Source organism: Accipiter gentilis, chromosome 22, assembly GCF_929443795.1.
Source record: "Accipiter gentilis chromosome 22, bAccGen1.1, whole genome shotgun sequence".
NCBI lineage: Eukaryota > Metazoa > Chordata > Aves > Accipitriformes > Accipitridae > Astur > Astur gentilis.
The window spans coordinates 7,445,801-7,472,596 of NC_064901.1; the positions used below are offsets into that span (position 1 = coordinate 7,445,801).

At 36.1% G+C, this 26,796-nt stretch overlaps 1 protein-coding gene across 2 annotated transcripts in view; it reads right to left on the minus strand.

Annotated features, from left to right (window-relative positions):
- The window catches only part of AKAP6 (A-kinase anchoring protein 6), a 291,172-nt gene that overhangs the window by 195,012 nt on the left and 69,364 nt on the right, over positions 1–26,796 (minus strand). For both annotated transcript variants that reach the window (XM_049825778.1, XM_049825777.1), the window contains exon 3: positions 562–813. In XM_049825778.1, coding sequence (XP_049681735.1) covers positions 562–813 — 252 coding nt within the window. The remainder of the gene's footprint in view (positions 1–561; positions 814–26,796) is intronic.

The following is a 26,796-nucleotide window of genomic DNA, read 5'->3' on the forward strand; positions in this document are numbered from 1 at the left end:
GCATTATTTCTCAGAAAAAACGTGTGACTGTTTAGAGGCATATTGCAGAATTACCACTCAAACAAATTAAAGTCCATCCTCTCTGCTATAAAGCAATATTGAACTAGTCTGGAAAGTTTTGGAAAACATTGTGTAAGCTTCAGGTTTGTGTATGCAAGAAGGGAAATGTCTTTGCTTTTCATTAAAGAATTCATTGTACATAAAAATTGAAGTTTGAATTGGATATGAACTTTAAATTCACAAGCGAACAGACCAAGGACTTTGGACCAGATGCACCTTTGTAAGTGTTTCCAATCCTTTAGGAAAAATATTTCAATCTGGAGAAAACATTGCTAGCCACTAGCACGACGCTTCTGAAAGTTGACCTTAAAGTACTTGCTTTAATTTGGTTCAATGAGAACACATATCAGCTGAAGACACTTAAAACATAAAATTAGCAAAATATCTAGAAGACAAGTAAGCCATCCTTAAAATTGTCATCCTAGCAATTTTAGATGTGCAACAGGGATGAGGTGCTTCAAATACAGATTAAAATCTCAAAATTTAATTTAGTTACTATACCTCCTTAGTCTCTTCAGAAAACGCTTGCAGAATATCAGTCTGCCTGGTGTAGTTTCCATTGGCGTCTTGTAGTCCCTGGAGAATACGCTCTCTCAGAACCAGAACAGAAACACGTAGCTGGTGCCAGAGTAGTTGTACAGTGTGGATATCGACTATCACATTGACAGAGTAAGACAGAAGCTTCAGGGAAAACTCAGTCTCTAGTAAAGCATGAATTTGTTCAACATGATCAGATATATCTTCACAAATATCCTGTAATGGAAAAATAAAGTAGATATTTAGCTACAGGCATGGTCCTTCCATGGATCAGCCCTACTTTTAATCTACTTTTTATTAAATGCAGAATAGGTTATTTCAGAGAGGAAAGATAATGTAATTAATACATCCAGGGTTCTGTATTTTTTTTTTATTTTTTTTTTTTATTTATGGCAATGCTACAGCAACTGAACCAGCAGCTGTCCTGTTTGGCAGGACTGCTCAGTAAGTGCAGAGATAGCATACAATAAAGAAGGATGGCACAACAAGATCGTATGAACCAGAAGCAGAAAACCAACACTGTACAGTGACATCCTAGATGACAGCAATAGGAATGAAAGTGATAAGATTGCCACAAGCAGTCTCCCTCTCTGCTTCTCCCCCTCCCTGCTCCAGTTAAAATGCAAAGAATCTGATCGGTGCCATCATCAACAAAATTCTTTTGAACAGAATTTACCTTTTAATCTAGCCTCTATAGCCAAGTAGGGCAAAAGTATGTGATAGACTCATTGTGGATAAACTATTCCTGAGATTTTGCTGATTGCTGTGATGAGAGGGTGCTAACTTTTGCATAGTCTTACTCTGGACTCGAACAGAAGATGGGTGGAGAAGGAGAAAGTGGGAACACAGAGAAGCTGTGAACAGTTGTGTTGAGAAAGCAGAAAAGAAAATGTAAATTACCAGATTATAAATCTAAGATTTTGATGGGATGGTGTCCTCTAAATTTAACAATTAATGTTCCAGATTTCTAAACTGTGCTGCATACAGTGTAAAATCTTTACAATCTAGTCTTAATCTTCTTTGTGAAAGGATAAGTCACAAGACTAAAGAATATTTAGGCATATACTATTGAGTGAACACCACCCTTTTCTAACAATTCTGTCTGAAAACTGTGTAAAAAGCATATTATAAACAAGTAAGGAAATGTGATTAAAATACTGAAAAAATATTAGCACTGGAACCTAGAAGGTTTTTTTCCTACATCTGTGGCACATATTTAAAAGTGACTTAATAACTTATTTAAATCCAACACATATCTTTTAAAAAAACATAAAGAAATTAATTTAATTCAAACCTTCAGAGATGTCTTTATTAGGTAAAGGGTAGTATATGCATAAAATCAATAAAAATGTGAATAAACAAGATAATTTTGATTAATTTCAAATTTGCTATCAAAACAATTCTATCAGACAATTACAATGAAACCTTATGTCTCTGATGATACTCTTGTAGTTCTGTACAGCAGTAGAATAGCAAGAAAATCAGTAAAGGTGATTCTTTCTAAATTAATAATACATTGCAGTAATTTTTATCAGTTCAGATTTGACATCTTCAGTCTGAAAGTAAAGTCATATTATTGAATATGTAATTATATGCATGTAACAAACAAATAACAGATAGTTTTAGTACAACAGATAGTACAATATTAGCCCTTGAGAAACTATTATGGTTGAGTACTATTGGTAGTTACTCATTTTAATAAAGCACTGACAGCTAAATCAAGGTCCCCTGCAGGAGTAGCTCTCAGAAATGCCAGAGATGAGCACAAAACATTGGAGTTTCAAGCAGCAGCGTTTTGGGGCTGCCTTGAGAGAATAGTAGCTCTCCCCTCTATCCTCAGTCCCTTTGTTGTGACAACCAGCATCTATATCTGCAAGTACAAAACACAGCCTCACCTGGCCCCATGTAGGGCTGCAAGTGCTCAGGGCTTCAAATATCCATACACTTCCAGGTGAGTAAACGGATGCTCTAGTTACCGTATTAGCGTGCCAATCTAATTCTACAGATACACACAAACAAAGCTAAAACTCTCAGCAAAATCTTTTCCAAGTTTTGGAAAAGGTTATGATTATTTATTTATCCAACTACAACTGAAACTTGACTGAAAAGCATTGAAATGTTACTGTAGTCTTGTCTTTACTTTTATGGGAAAATAGAAAGGATTTTTTCTTTTCTGGTAAGTATGTTGACATTACATGATCTTTAGGGCTGTTGGTTTGGTTTGGTTTTTCTTCTCTTCCTATTAGATGAAAATCTGACTGAACCATTCAGGAAGTCTGATTTCATTTGCAACAGGGCCAGGCATAGATTTAAAGTGATTTAACTGCCCTATTAATAGCTCCAGCTAGTCAACGTCCAGAAGTCCCGGGCAAATTTCTACAATGCATGCACAAGTTCAATATGTCCAGTTCAATATTACATATATGCTGTGCAGTCCACCTGCACATGCACTCTAAGTCTGAAGACAGACAAGAGTAGGCTGGATTCACTGTGTGCTTAAAGAGTGGTAGTGTCAATGCAACAGTCTTGCTGAACAAGCACTAACCACTTGTGTGCTAACCAGCAGTTGATCAGCAGTCCCCAGTATGTCAGACTCTGCATGCATGGCACACAGTTATATATCAGTCTATTGGGTATTTCTTGAAAAAAATCTTAGGAGCCATAAGCTGACATTCCTGGATCACGTAACATCATTTTGGTGGGTGAATTCTGTTTCTGCTGAGTCTGTAGCCATTGTCAAAAGAATTGGATTTCATTTCACCACAGGCCACGTTCCTGGATAAAATGGATTAGACCTGGGTTTGCAGGAAGTCTATCTTACATAAAATTTGGGAAAAAGAATTTAGGCCCCTGTTGATATCCCCTTTCTTGGTTTTTTAACTGTCACATGATGATGGGAAGGTGAAGGCTGCACAAAGGACAGAAGATTAGGCATGTAAAGGCCCTTTATCAAGAGAACATGATTACGAAGAAATTATCACTTTTGGCATATAAATTGGTGTATAGAAATTGGCATTTAAATTAGTGTTGATTAGTCTTCAGCAGAAGAGCATTCATAAAGCTGTAGCCTATTTACTTGCATCTTTTCTTCACCCTTGCCTGGCACAAAACAAGTACATTGGGAGGAAACAATATAATGTCAAATCCAGTTGGCATTATCTAGTACAACATTTTCTTACTACTGTACCTGATGTCTAGATTTACATATAATTCAGCAAAATGAAATAATTATATCTAGCACAGCTGTGAATTCAATAATTTTCTGTAACAATTAATGCAGTTCAGACAGCACAAAAATGTCATGTTAATTAAGTTCCTGATTTTACTGAGGCTCAATGTCAAGACCTGATACAACATGGCCTCACTGTCCTCATTCTTCCTTACTTCTTGTAGGTGATTTAGCATTAGGTAGAGCAAAACCAGAACATTGTCATGTGCCCTTTTAATGCTTTGTATTCATAAATAAAGAACAGCAGTATCACAACGTAGTACCTAAATGCTCTCATGCGTGCCAGTTGCTCTCACTAGAAGTGGCAGGAGAGAAAATAAACCATGCACTTTTAAGTAATAAGAAAAAAGCATTTATCTGTTGGCATCTATTTCTAAATATGCATAGTTCCAGGTCAACAGCAACAATATACAGCCTACAAATATAAGCATGGAAATCCTTCCCCATTTTATTAGTACATAGTTTCACATCAGTAGCTATTATAGCCTGATTTTTAGAAACCACCATTTACAAAACTACTTCTTGTAATCATTAATCTCACACATCCACTAAGCATTTTTATTTTTATACAGTTTCGTAGTGGTGTTAAGGTAAAGATTTTGTCATCCTCTCATGGGCTACCCTGTAGCACTGACTGTGGAATTTCTTAAGACTACAGGGGTTGTACCCATTTGGCTGCCAACTGCCCGCTTCAGTCAGTCTTCCAGACAGCTGATCCTGCAATTTGCAGCTGCTGAATCCATCAGCCTGTTCATAGCCCTCAATGTCAACTAAAATAGCCTGAACTGCGAACACTGCAGTAGACAAAGTGCATAAACAAACCCTCAAGAGTCAATGAAAACTAGGCTTTGGTGTTGCCTTTAAAAAATATTTTTTCTCTGCTCTTTAACAAATTCTGTTAGGATGTACATGAAATTACTGAAAGATGAAATGTTGCAATATGTTGCTCTAGAGTTAATATCAGTGACAGAGAAGCTATACTGCAGATTTCTGTTCTTTGATCTTGCAGTAAAACCTCAGTAGGAAAAATAGATTGTCATTGAGTCTTATGACTGCTGTACATACAAAACAAAATCTATGACTTAAGAAAATGTCTATCTACTTCGTCTTTCTTTTGAGTGCATTTTAATTCATCAGAAGACAAAGATTCCAATCAGAACATACAAATTCTTCTCTTTAGAAAAAAAATCTGAATACCTGCCAAAGAATTTTCAGATTCATTTTTTTTAAATGTACTTGAAAATTATGAATTAAACTCACTCTCTACACTGCCCTTTTATGCTTATATATAGAGAAAGAGCACAAAAGAGATGTTTTTTATTGCTAAACAAAGATTTGCAGCTTTCAGAAAGGTATTTTTCCTTTAAAATGCACTCTGACTTCTCAAAGAGAAATAGTTTTTCATCTCTACCCGCAAACAGTGTTATAATAAGGATAAAATTGTTCTTTTCTGTTTTGGATTATTGGTGAAACCTTAAGAGCAAATGCTACTCACTTTTTTCACAGCTGTTTTTAAGTAAACAATTAAGCCAAAGAAAACAACCATACACGAAGAATCCAGAGTTTGACTAAGCAAAATCCACTGCTACAGAAAGCTCTAGACTCACTGCAAATCACAAGTTGTGAGAAAGTGAGTTGAAGTGCTAAAGTACTGTAGTTGGTGTCGCTGTGGCATTCAGTGGCTAGGGGAAATGAACACATTTTACCAGGTCAAGAATGCAAAGTGCAGCAGGAAAACAGCTACCAGGAGGTCTCTAAGATCACTGACCCTGCCTTCTGCTGACACTGACAGCTTGGAAATATGTTGGTCCTCAAAGTAAACTTCTCCCCTCTTCCCTCATGACAATACACATACTACTGATAGTAACTTTTTCTGGTGCATCATCCTTTTCTGCACATTATTCCCTTTCCCAGCTTGGTTTTTATTTGATTAATTTATTCTATTATAAGTGAGCTACATTTTCATCATTGCAAAATTCCAGTCAGTAATCTTCATTTTCCCTTTTGCTAAAATTCTCAGAAACTTGTCGGAATATGGGAAAGCTGTTAACTTGGCAGAAGTGTTCTCCCTGTAGAAAAATATTGTGGTTTTTCCTTTTTTTTTTTTTTTGTTTGAGAGTGCCCTGTTTTCAAACAGATTTCTTCAATGGAAATTTTCAGGTGTTACAGGAGCCTAGCTGTCTTGACACACTTGCAAGAAAGAATGATCCACTTTCTATTGTGCAAACGTTGCTACTACAAAATTCTCAAAAAAAAGTTTTGAAAATAAATATCCAGTCTGGTGAAATCTAAGCAGGCACGTTTCTACTGTATTCTGTTATCTCAGGAGTCAGTGAGCCACATTGTTATAACCCTGTACTCCAAAATAATGTGAAATAGATATCAAATCACCAGTTCTTTGACAGAATTGCTAAAATAGTAACAGTTTGTCTGGGATTGTAACAGACATGGAGCTGCTCTGTAATAATTTATTAGTAGTTTACGTGACGTGTTTTATTAGGTTGTTTCTTGTGCAAGTATATTGGTTGACTATCAATCTGCACGAAAAATAAGCAAGAAGAAAGGAAGAAGGGAATAAGATATAAGCACTTCAGGCTAAGTAACAATGCCTGAAATGTTAATTGTGAAGCTCGCATCTCAGGATTCCAGCAACTTGCATTTGTTTTGCCATATGGGCCATTGCTGGGGCCAAAAGATCAAACATACTGGGAAGAAGCAAAAGGATCCTTTTGTCAAGAAGCAGCACAGTTGCTGCTGGAAGCTATTCCCGTTCACTTCCAGGACCAGCTGCAGTGCCTTACAAACCTAGGCCAGGCTGCACCTTTTCTGCCTGAGGGGATGGCTGCAGAGAAGACAGACTGCTTTCAAATGTTTATTTCCCATATGAAGTTTAATCAGTACTTTAATGTAAAAAGACTTTCTGGTCACAGCATTCACCACAGGCCAGATTCTTAAATGCAAGGCAGTATTTAGTCCACTCAGGAAGCTTCAGATAGCTGATGCACAAAAACACTCTACCATAAGGTCTGGGGTAGGATGGAACTAGAGAACCACAGGAGAAGTTATGGCAGTAAAATGAAGCACCTCAGAACTGTACTGTAAGAGTATAATGTAAACAAATGGGCTAGCCATTTCTGGGATATTTCTGGCATCAGTAAAATTGATGCACGAATCTCATTTGTTTAAGAAACCACATATACAAACTGAATATGGCAACTAATTTGGTGTGGGAAGTGATGTGACATCTGCAGCTCAGTGTTGCTTTCAGATTCCTGAACTTCCACTGGTTCCACTGTGTAATGTGCCTAAAGTTACGACCTGGAAACCCTCTGAAACCTTCAGAATAAGAAATATATTCTCGTACACCCCATAATCTGGCAAGCCCACAATGTTCAGAGACTTTGCCCATGAAAGTTATCACTGTACAAGATTTCTTCAACGAGCAACCATATGAACTTTCATTTATGTATGTTAAAGCATACTATTTTTTATAAAGGCCTAACTTTCTAAATTTTAAAAAAATAGTGTGTAAAAAAATTTAGAACTTGATAGAAAAAGTCATATTTGTACTTACTGAAATCTGGTTTTGAACTGCACCCAGGAAGACAGTGTCGCACAGGTACTCTAGAGCAGTTTTTCATGCAAGAAGGTAGATGGCACGTAACTGTGAACTACAGTAGCAGTTTTTGATTCTAGCTACTTCTGACAAAATGGGAAAAATACTAAAACCCAAATCCATATGAGAACCTAGTCAAACAACTGGTAGTAGAGGCAAGTTTTGAAAAACAACAAGCATTTTTCAAATGGACTACAATAATGATATATATATATTTATCTTGCACTGATCATTTAAGATCACAAAGAAATGAGAAAACATGATGAGGTAGCTTTATACTAAGGATACTCATCATGTATTATATATTCATATCTAGTGAAGTGGAAGAGTGAAGACTTATTAAAACATCCTTCAAATACTTATAAGGTCTCTTCTCACAACTATATACTTTTTCTGCAATAAAGGAAGTATGTAGGACATATTTTGCAACCATCTAGATAACTACCTTTGCTTATTATTCTTTTACTCTCTTCACTCAGTATTTTCTTGCGTTCTGTAAGCCATATATACTAAATGGAAGTTAAAGGCATTTCTAACAAGTTCAAATTATCACATGCAAATGAAAACTGAGGATGCAACTAGAAGGACGTTTTACTCATGGTGAACATAGACACTATGCTGTACCTAAAACAACCAGTTCCTGGTAGCCTGGCCACAACTACGCAGTTTTTTACCTCATTGTAGAGAGTAGTTAACTGGCTACGAGGAAACCCCTACTATAATTTCATGCGAGTCATACAAAAATTGAATGTGATAAAAAAGGCGTCAGCTACATGGAGAAGCAGAAAGAAGACCACTCCTATTATTTGATCAGAACTTTCATAATTTGTTCTACAATATAAAATAACTAACAGAATTCAATGGTAATGCATTAATAGTTCAGTAATTTTCCAGCAAAATGGTTATCCTTTTGAAAACAGTGAGTTTTCAAAGCTTTATGCAGCCAAACTATTACTCTGACAGCTCAGCTTTGAATATGTCCCACTCGTTCTTTCCTCATTTTTAGTTTGAAGATTTGGAATTATTCTTGACATGGAACAAGGAAATTTCAAGAATTCTTTAAGTCTTCTGCAGGGCTGTAGGTTCTTTGTTGTCTGAGTGCTGTTTTCTGATGGCCCAATCTCTTTTTATTGTTTATACAAGAAAATAGGTGCATTGCTCTTAAAAGATTTTTCAGCTTATAGACTTCTTCAGAAAGACTCCTGTTCTTACTAAGCTCAGTAGACTTAGTTAGGGTCTTCGGTGGAGATCAGCTGCTCCTAAAGAGTTTAGATGAAAAAGAAGAATTTCTTGGAGGAAAAGAAGTTTTATTCTTGAAATAATGAAGTTTCAAATATCAAACGAAGTGTAACCCCACATAAATAGCACAATGTATTTTAGGCAGCAATGAACTACTGCAATGTAAGACGTCAAAATAAATAAAGGGAACTGCAAGTTCACACAGGAGAAAAATTCAGCCCTTCGGCATAGAGATGCAGAACACAAGAGAAAAATTTTAATCAAAATGTTTTGACTTGCTGAAGCCAAAAATGCTAACCTCATTCACTCTGACTAAAGCTTAGTGGCTATAATAGAATTTGATGAAGGATAGTGAGACTCTTTACTCTCATATCAAATGCTCAATATGGTGACAATGCTCTCCTTTCCTTTCTGGAACAGGTCAGAAGTGAAGAACTACCATCTGTGCCAACTTTTCTGTAACGAAAATTGATAGCACGATAGGAAGTTTTCAAGATAAGTGGCTGTTTTATATCAGTGCAGCTAAGCCTTAAAGAGCTGCTGTGACATGTTTTTGAAGTTACTTTCCATCAGTCATTGTTGAGGACAGCAAAAAGGACACAAACTCTCTTGTTCTTTATTACCAGACTTTGCTTTATTAGCACTGTTGTTCCCTTTTGTGTTGTTCAATGAAAGCCAACATTTAATCCATGAATGCTTGTGGGGATTTTTTTGCTTGGTTCAGAAACACGGAAAAGAAGCCTTGTAGTCTATCTTGCATGTGGTATGCTGTTCATGACCTTCCTGCCCTCTTTCCATAACGGCAAATTTTCAAGTCAGCTGGAAAGCTCTTGTAGATCCTCCAATGAGTTAGTAACAATTACAAGGCACTCCAAGCACGTGGAGGCACTTCCAGTGGTCTGAAACAGCTACCACCTACCCAGCGTACCAGGAGGCCTGTCCACACCGGATATCACTCACTATCTCTTGTAAGAGCAGTGCTAGTTTAAAAAACCAAAAAACCCCAAAAACCAAAAAACCTGCAAACCACACACCGAAGTTTGCTATAACCAGGAAGAACAATTTGAAAGATTGGTAGAAAGCCATTTTACAAACTTAAAGTCTTAAGTGAATGAAGAAATAAAAGAGCAATTTTTAGAAAAATTTTAAGAAGTTAGAAGATTGAATCTTAAAGACATCTAAAATGTACAAGATTTTTATCCTAATTTCACTTCTGAAAAGGCATATGGAATTTCTTGTTTTAATTATGGAAAGAGCTCTTCTAGTAGGCAAATCAAACCCCTTATTATGATTCCTAATTAGACAATATGTTAGAAATCGATCCTAATTAGCAATAGGTACAATGTAGCTCACAGAGAATGTTCCTTTTTCTTTGGCCTTAATTGTAATAAAGATAAAACTAAAAAACACCCTAATTTACATCCACAGAAGGAAGAATACAGTACGGTTTTTTGCAGGCTTTTCTGAGAAGGAATATAATGGAAACTAAATTGGAAACCAGGAATTATGGGATTGGCATGACATCTAAAGCTAACTGAACCATTCAAACTAATTGGCTTTTGGCAAGTATCAAAATGCTTACATGAAACTTTGCATATAAAACCACTTAACTTATATTATCTGGTAGTTTGTACTATCTGATTATTTCCAAATCTCACTGTCATCCCACAGGTGGCTTTTCGTTAATTTAGCTGTATATTTAGAGGTTTGTGTACAGTATCTTCTTTTCAGTCAAAATCATGACCACAACATCCTTGATTTTTTTTTATTTAGCTGTAAAGAGGATACTGTATAAATAGCAAATCATCAAAACTCAGCTTTTATACCATATCTGCAGTACTTTAATCTCTAATACCTCTAACATAATCTAGTAAAAATTGCCATACCAAATAGACACAATGATGCACTTCTTTCCAATTAAATTGGCTCTAAGGAACCTAAAATTCAGTGTCATTAATAATAGATGCTTGTTCTGGATGCTTATGATTGAGAGTGCCAGACATTAGCATTTTCATACTGTATTTCAACTAAATATTTAATTTTAAAACTAGACATAATATTACAGACAGTACTACTCAAATACACTGTAATTGTAAATCTAGAAACATGTTATGAGACTGTAGAGCTTATTCCAACAGCGTATTCATATAGAGCATATTCCAATGTGACAGTTCTGAGAAGTCAGCTTGTGCTCTGGCAGGATAATTCTCCTAATAGTGCTGGTTTTAGCTTTACAAGATAACTTTTCCAGTGTAAAGCACTGACAGACTTAATGGCTGTTAAGATGTTGATGCTGCTTGAGAGAGTACTCGTGCACTACACAGTAGGACTGAAGTGCCTTGAAAGAAGCAGGAAATGAGCAGTGCCTGCTTAAATATTTATTCATTTATATATACAAATATGTATATATAGGCAAATATATTTATTACACGTTGCTAACTAGAATAATATCCTTGATTTATAAAGCACTTCATAGTCTGTGTCTTTCACATCTTTAAGCAAGCAAGACAGCATGATCTGTGTTTTTGCTTGAGATAAATTGTTTCTTGTGCTGACAGAGAAAAGAACGGTTTTATTTATGAACAGCATTGCATTTCTTTATATGCCATTTTATTTTCTAGCTATACAGAGATAAGTTATAAATTTTCTTTGTCTAGACTGTAGTTTTCAATGATGAGTGTAACTCTTACCACTGTGCAGGCACAATGAGAAAAAGAAAGGCTGTTGCCATGCCCGGGCTTGTAAAGTAACCTTTTGAAATTCAATAGCTGAACTTGTCTGTGTGGAAGCTAATGAGCCTAAGTGGCTTCAAGCTTCAAATGCATATTTGTGTATTTTATTCACTTGTAAATATTTTTATTTCCTGCAAAAATAGTCATCATGAGTTTAGCCTCGAATTGAATCCTGCATTTACACAAAGTCAAATCTTTCATCTTCCTCATAAAAAGATTCACAAGAAATGGCATAGGATCCCTGGATTGTAGCATGCTGAAGTATAGACAGGGAAGAAAGACAGGTAAGAAGCACATCAAATTGCAAGTGTTCGTATTTCCATATTCTTCTTGGAACAGCTGAGCTGGCTCTGCAGAGACCTAGCTTTGCTCACAAGCTTTTCTCTGCGATGAAGTGGCTGTACTGCTGCTAGACTGGATGTGACCCTGGAAATACGGTAACTGTACTCCCATGGTGTCACACTTGAGCTAAGATCCCTGCCAAAGCCTGCCTCACTCTGCCTAGCAGAGGTAGCTGGACTACGTCTCCACCTCTTGCACAGGTAATATAAAATAGCCGTGGACAATGAGGGACTGACTGCATTACCGTATGACAATCTTGGAAAGAAAAACACTTGCAGCAGCCCTGACCACAAAACCATGATTTCTAGTGCGGAACTGATAACAAGAAACACCCCCCGCCCATACACCCCAAAAGCCTACATTCTTAGGGGATTCTGTAACTTTTATATTTTCAACATATTTCACGTGTACAATCTATTTCTATGCAGGTTATCTTCTACCAAAACAGGAAAACCATTAAGCTGTAGAAAAAGCAAAAGCTGCAACTGTTTCCTCTTTCTTGACAAGCCACAGTAAGATATCAGCTGATCCTGGCATAATAACTGGCAAGTTTGAGTAAAATGGAAAGAGTATTGGTATTTTTAAATAATCTTTTTATTTTTATCACACTCTTAAATATTGAGGTCTTTTTGCGGAGACTTTTTCAGCACTTCATCAAGAGTTTTGTGAGAAACTGAGTCACACTGAGCCAACAGGAAACTTGGTCAGCTGGGAAATTGTTGAAACAGTATTGATAACAGCAAGTCTGTCAAATCTAATATATATCCCCTCTACATCCATTCTCTTAAAATTCTAGCACTGCCTATAATTCAATACCCTGCCCTCCAAAAATACATTAACCAAACACTAATATGTTAAGTAGAACATTATGACTCCTCTTATCCATTACTATAAATTAACTTCCAGCGAGAAGACGTCCTAAAACCCATACTGACTGTTTAGCTCTCTTAATAAAGGGCTGGAGGAGGCCATAGTTCATAATGAATAGAGCAGTCTCTCACTCCGAGATTGAAGCATGAGCATGAAGGATGACAAAATTGCTCATTGTAATGACCCTTTCCCAAAACATTAGCCATACCTTCTTCTGAAGCTTAGTGTGAAGAATTTGTAAAATCTACCATTACTGTTTATATTTCACTATGTCTTTTAGAATTTCAAATGGGATTAGGAGCATCAAAATAATACAAAAATCTCTCCTGAACATATTTTCAAGTTGAATTTATAGAAAATAGATTATGAAAACTCTGTTTTGCAGCCTTAAAATAAAATTCAGGTAATAATCAAAACTGAACTTGAATTTATATTTTCTGATTTTGTCTCTGAGGTGAGCACACTGCAAAAACAAAGTAAACCAGCAAAAACATTAATTTCTGAGAAAGTTTCTTCGCTTATCAGTACAGGGAATAGATATGGGAAAAGCAAATACTATACCAGCTAAGTTTATCTCTAACTCATTCAAGGCAATCACATACACATTAAAGGCAAAACCTACTTGCAGAAGAAACTATCAACTCAGATGAAATGCAAAAGAAAATGTCACTACAGATGTGACAACAAGTGAAACATAAATAGAGACAGAGTGATTGAGAAAACAAATAAAAAAAAGAAACCCCTGATTGGCAAAGACTGTGAGCAATAGCAAGCAGTTTTCACACAGGGAGACTGCTCTGCAGCGTGAACCCAAGAGTGCTGAATGGGGATAAACAGCTGATTCACTTCAAAATCACACTCTCAACACAAACTAAAACAGTAATATAGACATACCCATGGAAGAGCAAAAAGATCTTTCTAGTTCTTCTTATATAGAGCAGAAAGAATTCAGACTCCTAATTTACTGATACATTTCAATATCTGAAACAGCATTCAGAAAAGGGTAAGAAATGTAGCAATAATATTTATGTAATAAGCACCTACTACACTTAGTCTAGTGCTAAGCTTGTACAACTGTAGCAGAATTTCCCACTCCTTGATGCTTCTGAGCTTTAAATGAAACTTTCACGAATAGCACTTTGGAGAAGAATACAGCAACGACTGCCATTAGAGAGATGAAGGTCCTAGCTTGCTTAGCCAGCAAAGTCTAAATAAGAGCAATTGGCCAATGATGAATGGGCAGCTGAACAGCAAAAGTAAAAACCTTTTAAAAGTCAATGAGAAATTCCTACCCAAACAGCAGATGTAACTGCTGCCATAATCTATGGCTGATTTCCCATTCTTCTGGCACCTTGTACAAACTATACATCAGTCAACAGTTTTCCATCCAGTGCCAACTTTTGCTTCAGGGAAGTCAAAAGGCTTTATCGTCTTAATCCAATGCAAATCTTTGAAGAAAACAGTCTTGGCTAATCAAAATTTCCTAAACTTCTTCCTGTAGATAACAATTTCAAAAGAATGAATAATTTTGCAGAGAGAACAGACACTTTTGGGCAGTCTGAGCGTATTCCTCAGGACGTGGCACACACACAACTTTGTGAGCTGAGAACAAAAATAAAACAAAGGGCCTATGGAAAGGGTACAGCTCTCAGAATTTTTTTAAAGTGGTCTCCTAGACTAATGCAACTGTGATAAACATCAGAGTGTTCATGTCACATTCAGTCTCACTATGAAGAGCTACAGAATTTATTAAGTTTCTGATAAAGATAGTAAAATCCAGATATAATGATGAAGTTCCATGTTTCCTATTACTTACATTATTTTCACCCTGTTGGTTTCCTGAGCCTTTACTAAACACGTCTTCACAATATAGGTCAAAGTTTTAGCCAAAGTAATGTAATTATAGTCTTACAGTGTCTATTTCTAATTATACTGTGCCCTATAAAAAGTTAGCTGAGTAATGTCTCAGGGAATAGAAAAGATTGAGCATTAAGTTTCACCTCAATAGACACAAAAAAAGCTATAATCTCCCTATCGAAACATGGGACTAAGAGCTTTACACATGATCAACATCTTTTTTATCTTCAGAAAGATTTAAATTGCTTAAGCCTAAGACTGTGATTGTAGAAACTTTACATTATGTAGAATAGGGAGTGAAAGAAACTGAACAAGCTTTTCTCAATATTCAGAAATCTACATCCACAGGGAAAAAGATCTTTCAATTTTGCAAGTTAGATTTACAGTGCACAGGAAATGCAATGTATTATTTTAGACTAAACACATTTAGGTCATGCAATAATTCTAAAGAAGTTGAAAACCATCTGATAAAAAAAAAGTATTTGCTTTTATTGATAAAAAAATTTGAAAGCACTGAAAATTTATTGCTTCAAACATTTCTAGTGGTTTGTAAAATATTTCACTTTAATGGTGTCTTACCTCATTTATACTGGAAGGAGAGTTTTCGGGTATCAGCTTTGCAAAAAAAAAGATTGTCCCATTTCCTTTCCTCAGCTAAAGGAGTTACATGCAACCAGCAATTCAGAAAATCAGTGTCTGTTTAAAAGACACACAAGTAAGCCATAGATGATCTGTAACCCAATCCATCTTCAGTGCAGAGCCAACAGCTTTCGTTTTGCATGAAATATAGCAAATAGTCTGTTGCCTCTACCTGTGTTATTGTGCAGATCAAGTTTAGGCCTGTCTGCTCTTCCCTTGCACGTTCTGAGCTACAGTAGTGATTTCTCAGCATTCAGATCTGCTGTATGGCAGCTAACTGAAATTTCAGCCAACACTTGTAGACTTGCAATTAGCAAGGTTATTTTAAGCCCTGACCTAAGTCCCAACAGAATGCTTATGGCATTATGACAGGAAGGAATCTAGTATAATATCGGTCACTTGGTAACCCTGTAAAGCTGATCTCAGAGAGGGGAGAGACCCTCTAATTCACAGCATAAAAGTAAATATCTGACCCCCAATTTGCTTTGATTTTCATTTTTAAGCTTCGAATGGAATGGAAATATTTACTGGGTTAATATTAGGAAGCTTAGAATTTATTTTAGGACTTGGTAGATCATATGCTTGGAACAAATGTATTAATAGGAAGTTATGACTTCCCCAGTGGAGTGATTCATCACTTACAAAACAGCGACTGTTACTTTTGTAATGTTCACGTTCATAATAATTATCTATTACATTCTGAATGGGAGGAGAAAATCACTTACAGAGTTGAACTTAGTACAGCTGGACTCTATAACAATACCCTTTAGTTTCTCCTTGGTTATCTTGAAAAGGGCTCCCTCTTCTGTACAGGCCTTTGGTAACCCTCTTTTGCCCTGGATTCCTTCTGAATTCTCTGGCTGTCTAACTATTTCAAAGTCATGTCAAAAGGCTCAGTCATACCTCCACACCCTCGTTCGTTGTTCAGTCTCATGCCTCCCCCTCTCTTTCATTTTTTTTTGTTCGTGGATCAGCTTTCTTGTTCCCACCCATCCTCATACTTCCAATAGTGGCAAATCTAACCTCACAGATGGAACCACGACAAACAGCTCCTCTGACTGCCCCAGATTAGAGCTATAATGGTCAGCCAGCTTGTGTGTGTGCACACACAAGACAAGATTTTCTGAAAGCTCCACAATCAGATAAACTGTTAAAAGAATTAAAAGAGAGAGATTTTATTTTTTTTTTTTTTTTAAAGAGAGAATAAAGGTGGGGGGGGGGGGGAGAGAGAACAAAACAAAACAAAACCAACCAAACAAAAATCCCCAATAAAAGTTATTGCTTCTGCAAACCATTTAGTAACTTCTACACATCACTAATCACAATGAAACTGCTCCCTTGATCTTGTAGCAAAATTTACCTGAGGCAAAATGTACTTTTGAGAATTAAGAATATTGAGAAAGCAATGGTGAAAACAACAAACTCATTTTGTCCTCATTTAAAAATGTCAAACGTATCTTGAGTTACATGCAAATTTGAGATGACATTCAAAACAATTGGCAACACTGACTGTTAGAGGTACCCCAAACAGAAAAATTTAACATATGATATAGGCACCAGGCAGAGTCTTCAAATATATCAGAAGATCAAGAGCTACACCATTTTTATACCTTCCAGATGGTCAACACTCAGAAGGATACTGTAGTCACCACAAATAGTACCTGAACACATACACACTTCTGAACTCAGAGTGTAAGGACAGAAACGTTACTGTCATGGATACCCAACTACCTTTTTTTTCAGAAGAATACCTTTATAAGAGAATATTTCTTATGAAATATCATAACCTAACTATTTGAAGACATCAGGAAAGCATTGGCTTGTAATGCAGGATAGCCTCAGCCGTCAAAAACTCTAAGGAAGTTTATTAAAAAAGATTTTTCCTCCCTTGGACATCCTCTTTTTTAAAACCTGGGAATCACAAAATCTCTATTTAAATAGGTGTGCTTTCCATTTTAGATCAATTTCTGAACATAGAAATAGGTTGACTTCTGTAGAGATTTTTTAAAAAGAGGGTAAATATTTGATTCCAAAATGGCAGGAAAAATACCAGTAAGGCAAATGTTTGGTTTCAGTGCTTAGTAAAAAAGCAGATTAGAACTACTGACTTCAGAGTAGAGGGGAGAAAAATTTGACTGAAGCAGCATTTCCAGGTTTGGCCACAGTTGTTTGCTCTGTGCTCAAAGGTTATATCCTACACTGCATTACCCGGTTTTACTCAAGTCGTTCAAAACAATGCTATATGAAGCTCTCTAGCCAATTTTTTTAAAAAATCATAGCTCAAAATTATTTCTAATTATATCACTTGCAAATTATTTCAGTTCCAGTTTCAAATAATTCTGCTTCAGCAATATTATGTCTTTCATAGGAAAAAGGAAGAGTTTTCATCAAGTACTAGTACTTAAATAGGTAGATACATAGGCTACAGTAGGTTTATATTCTTTTTACAATATGAAGTAGATTTCCCAAGGTTAATTAAACCCTTTATTTAATTTATATGCAGCAGTGGCATGATACCTTGAGATGCTATGAATCTGCAAGGGCTCCCTCTGTTTTGGTGCTTAACTTGTAAAATACTGAGGAAGTATAACTGAGGATCAGTGGCTCAGTTCTCTCTTTGAAACTTGATTCATACCTGCCTAATAGCAGGAAATCCATTTCCTGTTGAATACCAGGTAACTGCAAGAAACACATCTCAGCATGTTGTTTGCATTACTAGCTGGTATTTCGCTTGCTGATTGCACTCCCTGTTCCAGCAGGGAGCTATAGATGAGTCAAGTTGGGTGAGAAAGGCATGTACTCTACGGAGGAATTGGAAATGGACTACCATCTTAATCAGAAAAGCTTTAAAGATCATTGATAAATCCATGATGAAAGCAGAAGAATATGTGACCTGACTTTTTAATAAACAAGCACTACATGGTAGGAGGATAATTCAGCAGAGTTGGATGGTTTCAACATAAATGTTCTGAAAGATCTTCATTGCTAGTAGCTCTGCACAACAGGGCACATTTCCGGCAAATTATTCTGGAGATGTGAAAGAAAGAAGGCAGTCAGGAAAACAACGCGGGGTAGAATTAATAAGTGAGTCATATGTTTGCCCTGAAATGCAAATACTTTTAGAAGGGTTAGGTAAAATGCAAACATTCAGTGAAGTGACACCGGTGATCAGCTTCATCACTTGTGGCTTGACTTATACACTCTAAATAGAATTAATGGGTGGGGTTTTTTGATTTTTTAATAATGAGGGTTTGAGGGGTTTTAGAAAAAAAATATCTGAAATAAGATATGAAAGGCTTCTCATTTCAAACTTGTAACATTACTGTAAATCTTTTCAATTATATACTGGTTTTTGTGGTTTAATTCCTATGTTTTTTCCCTTGTGCTATCTTTACCGACCAAACAGCCTACTTAATTGATATTACAAACTCCCATTTTTTATATAATAGACTAAGAATGCAGCCCTTATCTGCAACAGACCTGATCTTTTATGAGCTTGGCAAACAGAGCTGGATAACATGAGTTAAGCTAGTTTCAAGTTTTCCAGTTAAATAAATCGTCACTGGAAAAAATATCTATTAATTTAAATGAAAAATTTGCAAAGAAATGTGTGTACAGTTTGGCTGGAAAAGTTTCTCAAAAGCAGAATAGGCTTTCTCTCCATGATATCCAGTTTGTGATATCATGTCACTCAATGTGCCTGATAAAAAAAAAATATTGGTTTCTAGCCTATTATGTTTCTGTGGTTCTCAAGTGGGATGCAAGAGACTACAATTCCAATCTCTTTTCTCTTTGCTATTTACTAATTCACACAAGTGTAGCTACGCATGGAGTACATCAAAAACTTACGCACAATAATTCAAGAAGGGTATCAGGACAAGTGTCAGATGCATGATATTATGATGTTCTGTAACTTTTCAGATAAAATTCAGTTTGGGGGCTTGAAGATATCAGAATACAATGGTTTTATTCTCCTACAGGTAGTATAACCAAGTCCAAATACAAGAGTGGGAATGTTCAAACTGAAGTTTCAACTAACTGATATTTTCATAATTTGCCCTAAAATTTTCTCTAAGCACCACCCTAAGTCACTATAAATAGAAAACACATCCATTAGAATCAACAAATAGATCAAAAGCAAAACAGATAAATTCTAACACGACAGTTTTTACAGTCTGTGTATCACCGTAATTTAATTTAAAAAATGAAGTTTAACAACAAAGCTGTCCCAAGTGCTAGTGCCACTGCCTGTATTTACATTTATTTAATATCTTCAGAAAAACTATGTGAAGAAATGCACCTATGTGAGGCACAGAGAAGTAGTATAGATATTAACCTCTCCTTTTGATAAAGAAAACATCAATGAATAACGCCTTTGGCATTTTCAGTACTGGCATTTAAACTGGGAATCGCTGAGAATATTTTTTTTCACTGCATACCCATTATGTATCCCTTTGTCGCAGCATATCTTCCATTTGCACACAGCAGAGACTGAAGGTTTAATCTGTTCCTCCCTACATTTTCAAACTCTTTTTTCAGAAAATAAGGAATTAAACAGGGCTGCTTGGAGTGCACAAGTGTTGGCTTCCTATTTATTCTAGCAAACAAGTGCACCGAAAACAGATAAAGCTGCAGATTTCACTCACACTGATCAAGCTTAGTATCCTGGTAAAAAAAATCTTCAATGCGTTACCATTACAAAGTATGAGCTGACATATTTGGAAATATATATTGTAATTGAAAGCCTCTAAGTAGAGCCAGACTTGTCTATTATAACATTTCATCATCCTCCTGAAAAAAACCAAAAGCTGAGTAAGGCTACTGCAGAGGAATTCTTTTTCTAAACTGCATTTCTAATATTTCATAGAGAATAAATAGCTAGACAAATGACAGTTTTCGCTTTTGCCCTGAAGGATTTAATCATGCAAAACTCTAAACACGGTCTTTCCTAGGAAATGAAAGGCTGGTTAAAACTGGTTTTCCTTCTCCTATTCCAAGTGACTGATTGTCACATTCCAGACATTTCTAGGCAATGGGATTACATCATTCAATTTTTTTTAATGGAAACAGCTGTTACATCCAATATTCATGACCTTTAAGTTTTCAATATGAAGTTATTCAGCTGTTCTTTCAGTCCATCTGAGTTGCAGCAAAATGAAACTGTGCAAAAGACCACACAGTTTTATTCCATAGTTAAATGAATGCACATATTGTTCCAAGACCACAGAAAGAAAACAGAGCTTAGGGGAAACGCATTCAAAAATCTTGGTCTTATCACTGCTTCAGTGGACTGTCAGCCCCTTATTCATCCCACACACAAAATCAGTACGGTATTTTGTTGCATATTTCACATTGCTTCTTACTAGAGTTTGATGTGCACAGCTGTATGTGTTATGTGTGAATAATTCTTATAGGGCTTCATAGAAGAAAAAAAAAGGGAAAGCACACACAGAGATTTTTAAGACAGAGCACAGATGCTTTTGAGGATACGTGCCAGCTCATATAATCAGCCTCTTTCTGAGCTTAAAGTTCAGGCTATCTTACATCTTTTTCACTGGTTTGGTTTGGTTTTTTCAGTGAAGGAAATCATGAGTGCATTCAGATAAAAGGAGTTCATCGTGTTTCTAATTAGAAACATATTTACATGTTAGATATTTAGATGGTCATTAACTTATCAAAGGAATTTAAACAAAATCCATTAGTCTACTTCATGCATAAGGGCATTTCTCATGCTAAAATTTTATCATGCTGGATATATTACATTTCCAGGATGCTTTTAGATTAATGTCTGCACCTCTTCCAGAAAACTTGTTCTGTAATAATGCTTACTGCAAAATATAAAAGCTCATTTTGATTAAAATAAATTGTGAAGCGTAAACGAAATGGTAAAAGAACCGTGCTATTGCCAAGAGAGAGAGCTTGCCTTGGAACTGCCCGAGAGGGTGAGTGGATGATAACAGCCGTGGTCTCATGGACTGGTGGAACTGAAATAACTTGTTCTTACTCCTGATTTTGCTACCAGTTTATTTTGGACTTCAGTACAAGTCACATTGTGTGCGTCTGGTCTGCATTATTTCAAGTATACAGTGGGCGTGTTCATGGTAACTTGCACTGTATAAACAACTTTAAAATAGTGGGTAAAAACAACAAATATTAATTTATCCAGTGACCCATGCAGACCTGGAGAAGCTGTAATTTTGTATCCAAGGAGAAACTTCTGGGGTTATAAGCATCTCCATCTTAAGGGGCACCCTTAAGTTAAACACTGTCTCCCATTAGCAGGATTGCCAAGCTGCTATTTTTCTCATATAAAGCACTGTAGAAATTGAACGTTTCAAGGGAGTACCAGTATAAATATTTATAAATGTAAGTATATACATAAATGTACATGTTTCTCTAAGGGCTCTATATCAGCTTTATCAATGCAAGATCAAGCATTTTATTTTGTAAATCTTATTATGTTAAATTTGACACATAAGTAACTTTTTTTTTCAGATAAACATTAAAAAACCCTTGCAAATTACTATTGATGCCCCAAAGCTCTGTGCATGTGATAACAAACTTTTTTTTTTTCCCCGTTCCTTTTTTGGTTTTTTCCCCTCAGCAGCAACCGCAGCTGCTCGGAGATTCCTTCAGCCCCGGGCAGCACTAGGTGGTGCTGCAGCACAACCGCAACCGAGATCTGCCTGCTGGAAAGCAAACCGGCCCCGAAGTGTCTCATTTAATAGCGAAGTTACTAAACTTTCTTACTGAAGACTATTGCACAGAGGCTCTGGGTCTTCATGTTGGGCTTTTTTTTTTTTTTTTCCTTCCCTTTTTTTTTTTTTTTAACAGAAATTCTAGCTTTCTAGGACACTATATTTAGCATGGTTTTCTCACAAATGCTTTATGAATAGAAAAAACAAACTAAAAGAAAATGAATGTTCATAATAAAAGCAATTAATTACACACAAAGCCATTATTCTTGAAACTTATAATTTATGTCCTTTGTCTTCTTATAGAGTGAACCAAGAAGATAAATTACAAAGATTTTCCTACAATACTGCGTGACACAAAACGTGTACCTTGTGAAAGTAATTTCTCTAACAGGGGTACAATGCAATAAAGACATTTTAATCCTTTATAAAAATAACTCAAGAAGGTACAACATTATAAACACGTTATTTACACGCTAAAAAGTAATTCAAACCTGTTATTTAACTCCACATTTCAGTGCTTCCATACAGTTCAAGGGTTTCCCAGAAACATAAAGTTGCTGCCATGCACGTTTGCAAAACTATGTCCTAAATGTACATTAGTTCTCTGGCTTTCTGTCTATTACTAAATGCAGACGTTTTGACTTTGTGTAGCTTTTTTTATTTTTGTTCATTTTGGCCCTCGTAAAGTAGGCTTCTATGCACTGGGTAATTTCCTAATTGCAGCTGGTTCTGCAAAAGAGTAAAATAAGCTTGCCTGGAACAGTTTGATGAAGTGAGGCCTTCAAAGAAGACTTGAAGCATTTAATAACTGCAGTTTAATGGAGAATTCTTGGAAATTCTTGTAGATGTCTGATTTACAGTTCTTTCTCAATTGCCATTTTTCACTACCAAATTTAAGTTGCCACCTTTCTATAAATGCTAATAGCTGTATTTCTTACTCAAGGCCAGATTATTCAAACAGCAAGGCAACAAAACCAGAATCCATTCAATTATAACAACCGAATCTTGGTCTTTAATAAGGCAACATGCAAGACTAAGTATAAAATCTCCATTAAAGTCAGCAAGATCAGATTCTAGTAACGCAGGACCAGGTGTCAACACACACAGTCAACCACTGACTAGCTAATTTGCTGCAGGAATATACCACAACCATACTAGAAACTCTTTGAAGCAGAAGCAAGTCCTACACCCTAAGAACCTATGCATTCATTGTTTTGAGCATACTAGAAAAGGTATTAAAGATTTTAAACTGAACCTTCTTTCTATTCTTCTATGGTCATAGAAATTACACAAAGCCAGACTAAAAAAAAAAAAAAAAAACAAAAAAGGCACTAGAATGAAATAAGGCCCATGTGTAGAGAATGGCATTGTCCTCTACTTCCCTCCCTCATTTCTAATGCAGTAAGTATTTCTTAAACATGTGCTCTGGCAGGCTCCTGCCCTCTCCACACAACATGGCATTGGTCCAGGTTAAGAAAGAAAGAACAGCTTTTTGAAGTAGCAATTCAGCATGGTAGCAGATGACTCGGCAATATGCTTTGGTGAAGGACAAACGGGAAGAAGCAAATGAAAAAGGACAAGAATCAGATGGAAGCTTTGAAAGACAAAATTTGTGAGAAAGAGAACCTGAAACGAGCAGAAAGGAAAAGAAAACAGAGGAGAGAGGCTGGAAAATAAAGCTAGCAACCAACAGCTAGAAACTGATTTGCAACCTAACAAAATAAAACTGAGCTGGTCCACACCAACACATGTATTCTTTTGAGTAGAGGAAAATGTCTTTTTCAGCAGTCTGAGAGATACCTATATAACATGAGTTTTTCCTTGATAAGTTTTCCAGCAACCTCTATAACAACTTACAGGTGTGGCCCTGTCATTCTGATTTACTATCTTTTTCAGATCTCCTATATAAGACAACACAGTAGCAAAGAAAATCCAGCTAAAAATTAGGAACTAGCACAAAATTCACAAATCAATTCCAAATACCGTAACTACACAACTGAGAACAGTGGCTTAAATTGCAGTGGAGATCACTATGAAGTCTATGCCACTCAAACATTTAGTTTGATGTTGTATTTATTTATTCCTTAGCATTAAAAAAAAAGAAAGAGAAAACAGGGGTAGACATTGAGAGATACTGTAAGTATTTCATTCATAATTAGGATCAAAAAAAAATCTGGAACAGGTTTGAGTCAGGAAAGCTGTTCTTGCAGATCTCAGATGAAAATCAAAAGGATAAATTGTAATGTGGTTAAAACCTCATGTTTTCAGCATTCCTTACTTATTCTACCTGATTTTGTCAATATTGTCAGTATTTTGTGTTTCTTTGAAAGAAAAAAAAAATGCCATTCATAACCAGAGATGCACTGTTCCTACGGAGAAAAGAGACCGGCTCCCTTTCCCTGTATATTTTCCCTATTTACCTCTGCTTCAATCCCTCATACTGAACTGCTGGCCTAGATTCATAAATGTGGATACTTAAACTCCTCTTTGAAGACAAGATTATATTTGTGTTTGTCATATGCAAGAATCCATATGAGGTTACGCACATGAGGTAATGCACTGTGTAACATTTGCTATTTTAATCCAATGTATCAGAATTATCCATTTCAAGTTAAGATGCTCACCCCATGTGAAAAATAAGTAAAGAAGGGATCCTGCACCTGATAATGGACAAACAAATGCGTAACAAACTGCCCTGCCTTCACAGTTAAAGCAGGCATCTGAACTTTCAGGAAGTCCCTATAAATGCTGTATGAAAGAAGTCCAGATGACCTCAGCAAAGAAAACATAGGATAGCTTAAATGGTACCACATCTATACAAATCCTACCATACTACCCTTGGAAATATCCCTCTTCCATTTATTTTATAATGAGTGTCAGGATACCTGATAATATTCTTAAATGTCCAGATTGTGAACTTAATTTATACCTCAAAAATCCTGGATTTAATTAAAAGTTTTCTAGCCTTGTTTGCTTCTTTAAAATATAGCCTCAAAATAACTGCTAAAGAGCAAATAAGAATACTCAGTTTAGTATTTCAGCTCTATGATTTTTAGAACATAGTTGACTAACAATTTTGCAGATTTCCATTTGATGATTTTGTCTTCTAGCTGCTGGACAGTGCTGGGATGTAGTGACAAATTCCAGCCCTACCTTTCATACAAGCTGATTGAGTGGTGTATAAACCATTTCACTCATCCCACACAGCTTAATAGCTTTAAAAATTCGATTCCTTTCTATTATTCTGGGGATCGTTTGGATACTTTACTGTATCCAAGAGTACAGATACTTTGCACCATTTACAGTATATATAACATTGCTGTATGAGTACGACTTCTGCTTCCCAAAAGACATTAGCAATATTCTGTAATGTCAGAAGTTTTTATTCTGTCAGTGTACTAAATAGACATATAAACATAGAGTAGCCCTCAATAACTTTGAAGAATGAGGTGAAGTGCAAACACAGAGATCTTACACACACACACACGAGTTAAATGATGTAATACAGTGAATTGTAGTATAGTAGCTCAAGTATTTTACGGCAGATAATTCAAAAGAATCTTGGAGAAAAAACAGAAATGCATGAGGAATAAGTTGATATACAAATACAGAAGTAGTAGTGGCACTGAATTTCTTTTATGGTATTACGAACATGATACATACACAAATATGCCCCAATATATATGTGTCAGTTATTAAAAAGAGCATATTTCAGAATGTCAGATCACAATCACATTGGAAATGCACATATAAAATCATCTATTCCCTATACATTACCAGATAAATTATGATTAGATCTACAGAACCTATTCTGCAGAAACGTTACTTGCTTTCTCGCCTTTGGAATGTCTGCATAATTTGTGATCAAAAGCAAAGGTACTCATCAGAATGCAAAGAGATGAATGGCACACCAAAAGATAAGACTCTGTATTGTAACTTGTCTTAAGTCCCTTTTGAAGTGTGTAGCCACAGGTAAGGGCAGGCACAGCTGCAGGGCCAGCTGAGGAGAGCACAAGCAATAGAGTCCACTGAAATACGAGATGTGTTTTCTCAGGTAATACACATTATGAAAAGCGAGCACACTCCTCAATGGGAAAGGGAAATTGCAATGTATTACTAGATTCAGTAGATTTTATATTTTGTGAAAAATTATGAAAGGTCTGTCAGAATTTTGGAGTTCTATGATTGCTAATGCAGTGCTGCTTTATGCCTTCTATATTACATGTGTTTTCCAACAAGAAATGGAAACACTTCCAAAAAAAGAAGTGCTCCATCTTTGGAAATGCAAGGACTAGAATCATAACTGACTCCACAAAAGCTACTCTCTTCCTCCAGGGAATTGTTTAAAGGGAGAAAGAGGAGAGAGCATTTATAAAGTTTTAACAGATGGAACTGGTAGGTATTCATTCTCCTTTTCCTCCCTGTTTCTGCACAGTCCATTGTAAATGGTTCAGCTACTGTTCAAAAAGAAAGCTTATTGATCTGTCTCTGGTTCTGCACAATGTCGCTAGAGACAGTTACATGGAACGTGTTAAAATCTTCAGATAAAATCTTTTGGATGTCAGTATGTAATACTACTAATGCTTCTTTCCACACAACTCAAGGAAGCATAAAACAATCCAAGAAAAAGAAAATCTATTGTCTCTTTATACCTTTTCTGAAGAAGGTGACATCACCACACCTACAACGTCAGTCAGACATTAGTCTGAACCTAGGCTCCTGCCCAGACTTGCCACCCAGCTATATTTGTCAGATGCAAACAGTGAGGCCAAGCTCCAGAGCAATCCTTAAGAAAAGCTCAGGCTCCAGCATGGTTCCCAGACTGGCCCAGGACAACAGATGAGGCTTGGGCAAGACCACATGAACTTCATCTCAATCCTCCAGAAGACATCTCTCACACCTCAGTCACAGGAAGGGTACTATGCATAGGGCAACCTTTTTAATTAATTGTATAAACACAGCTACACAGACATGTCA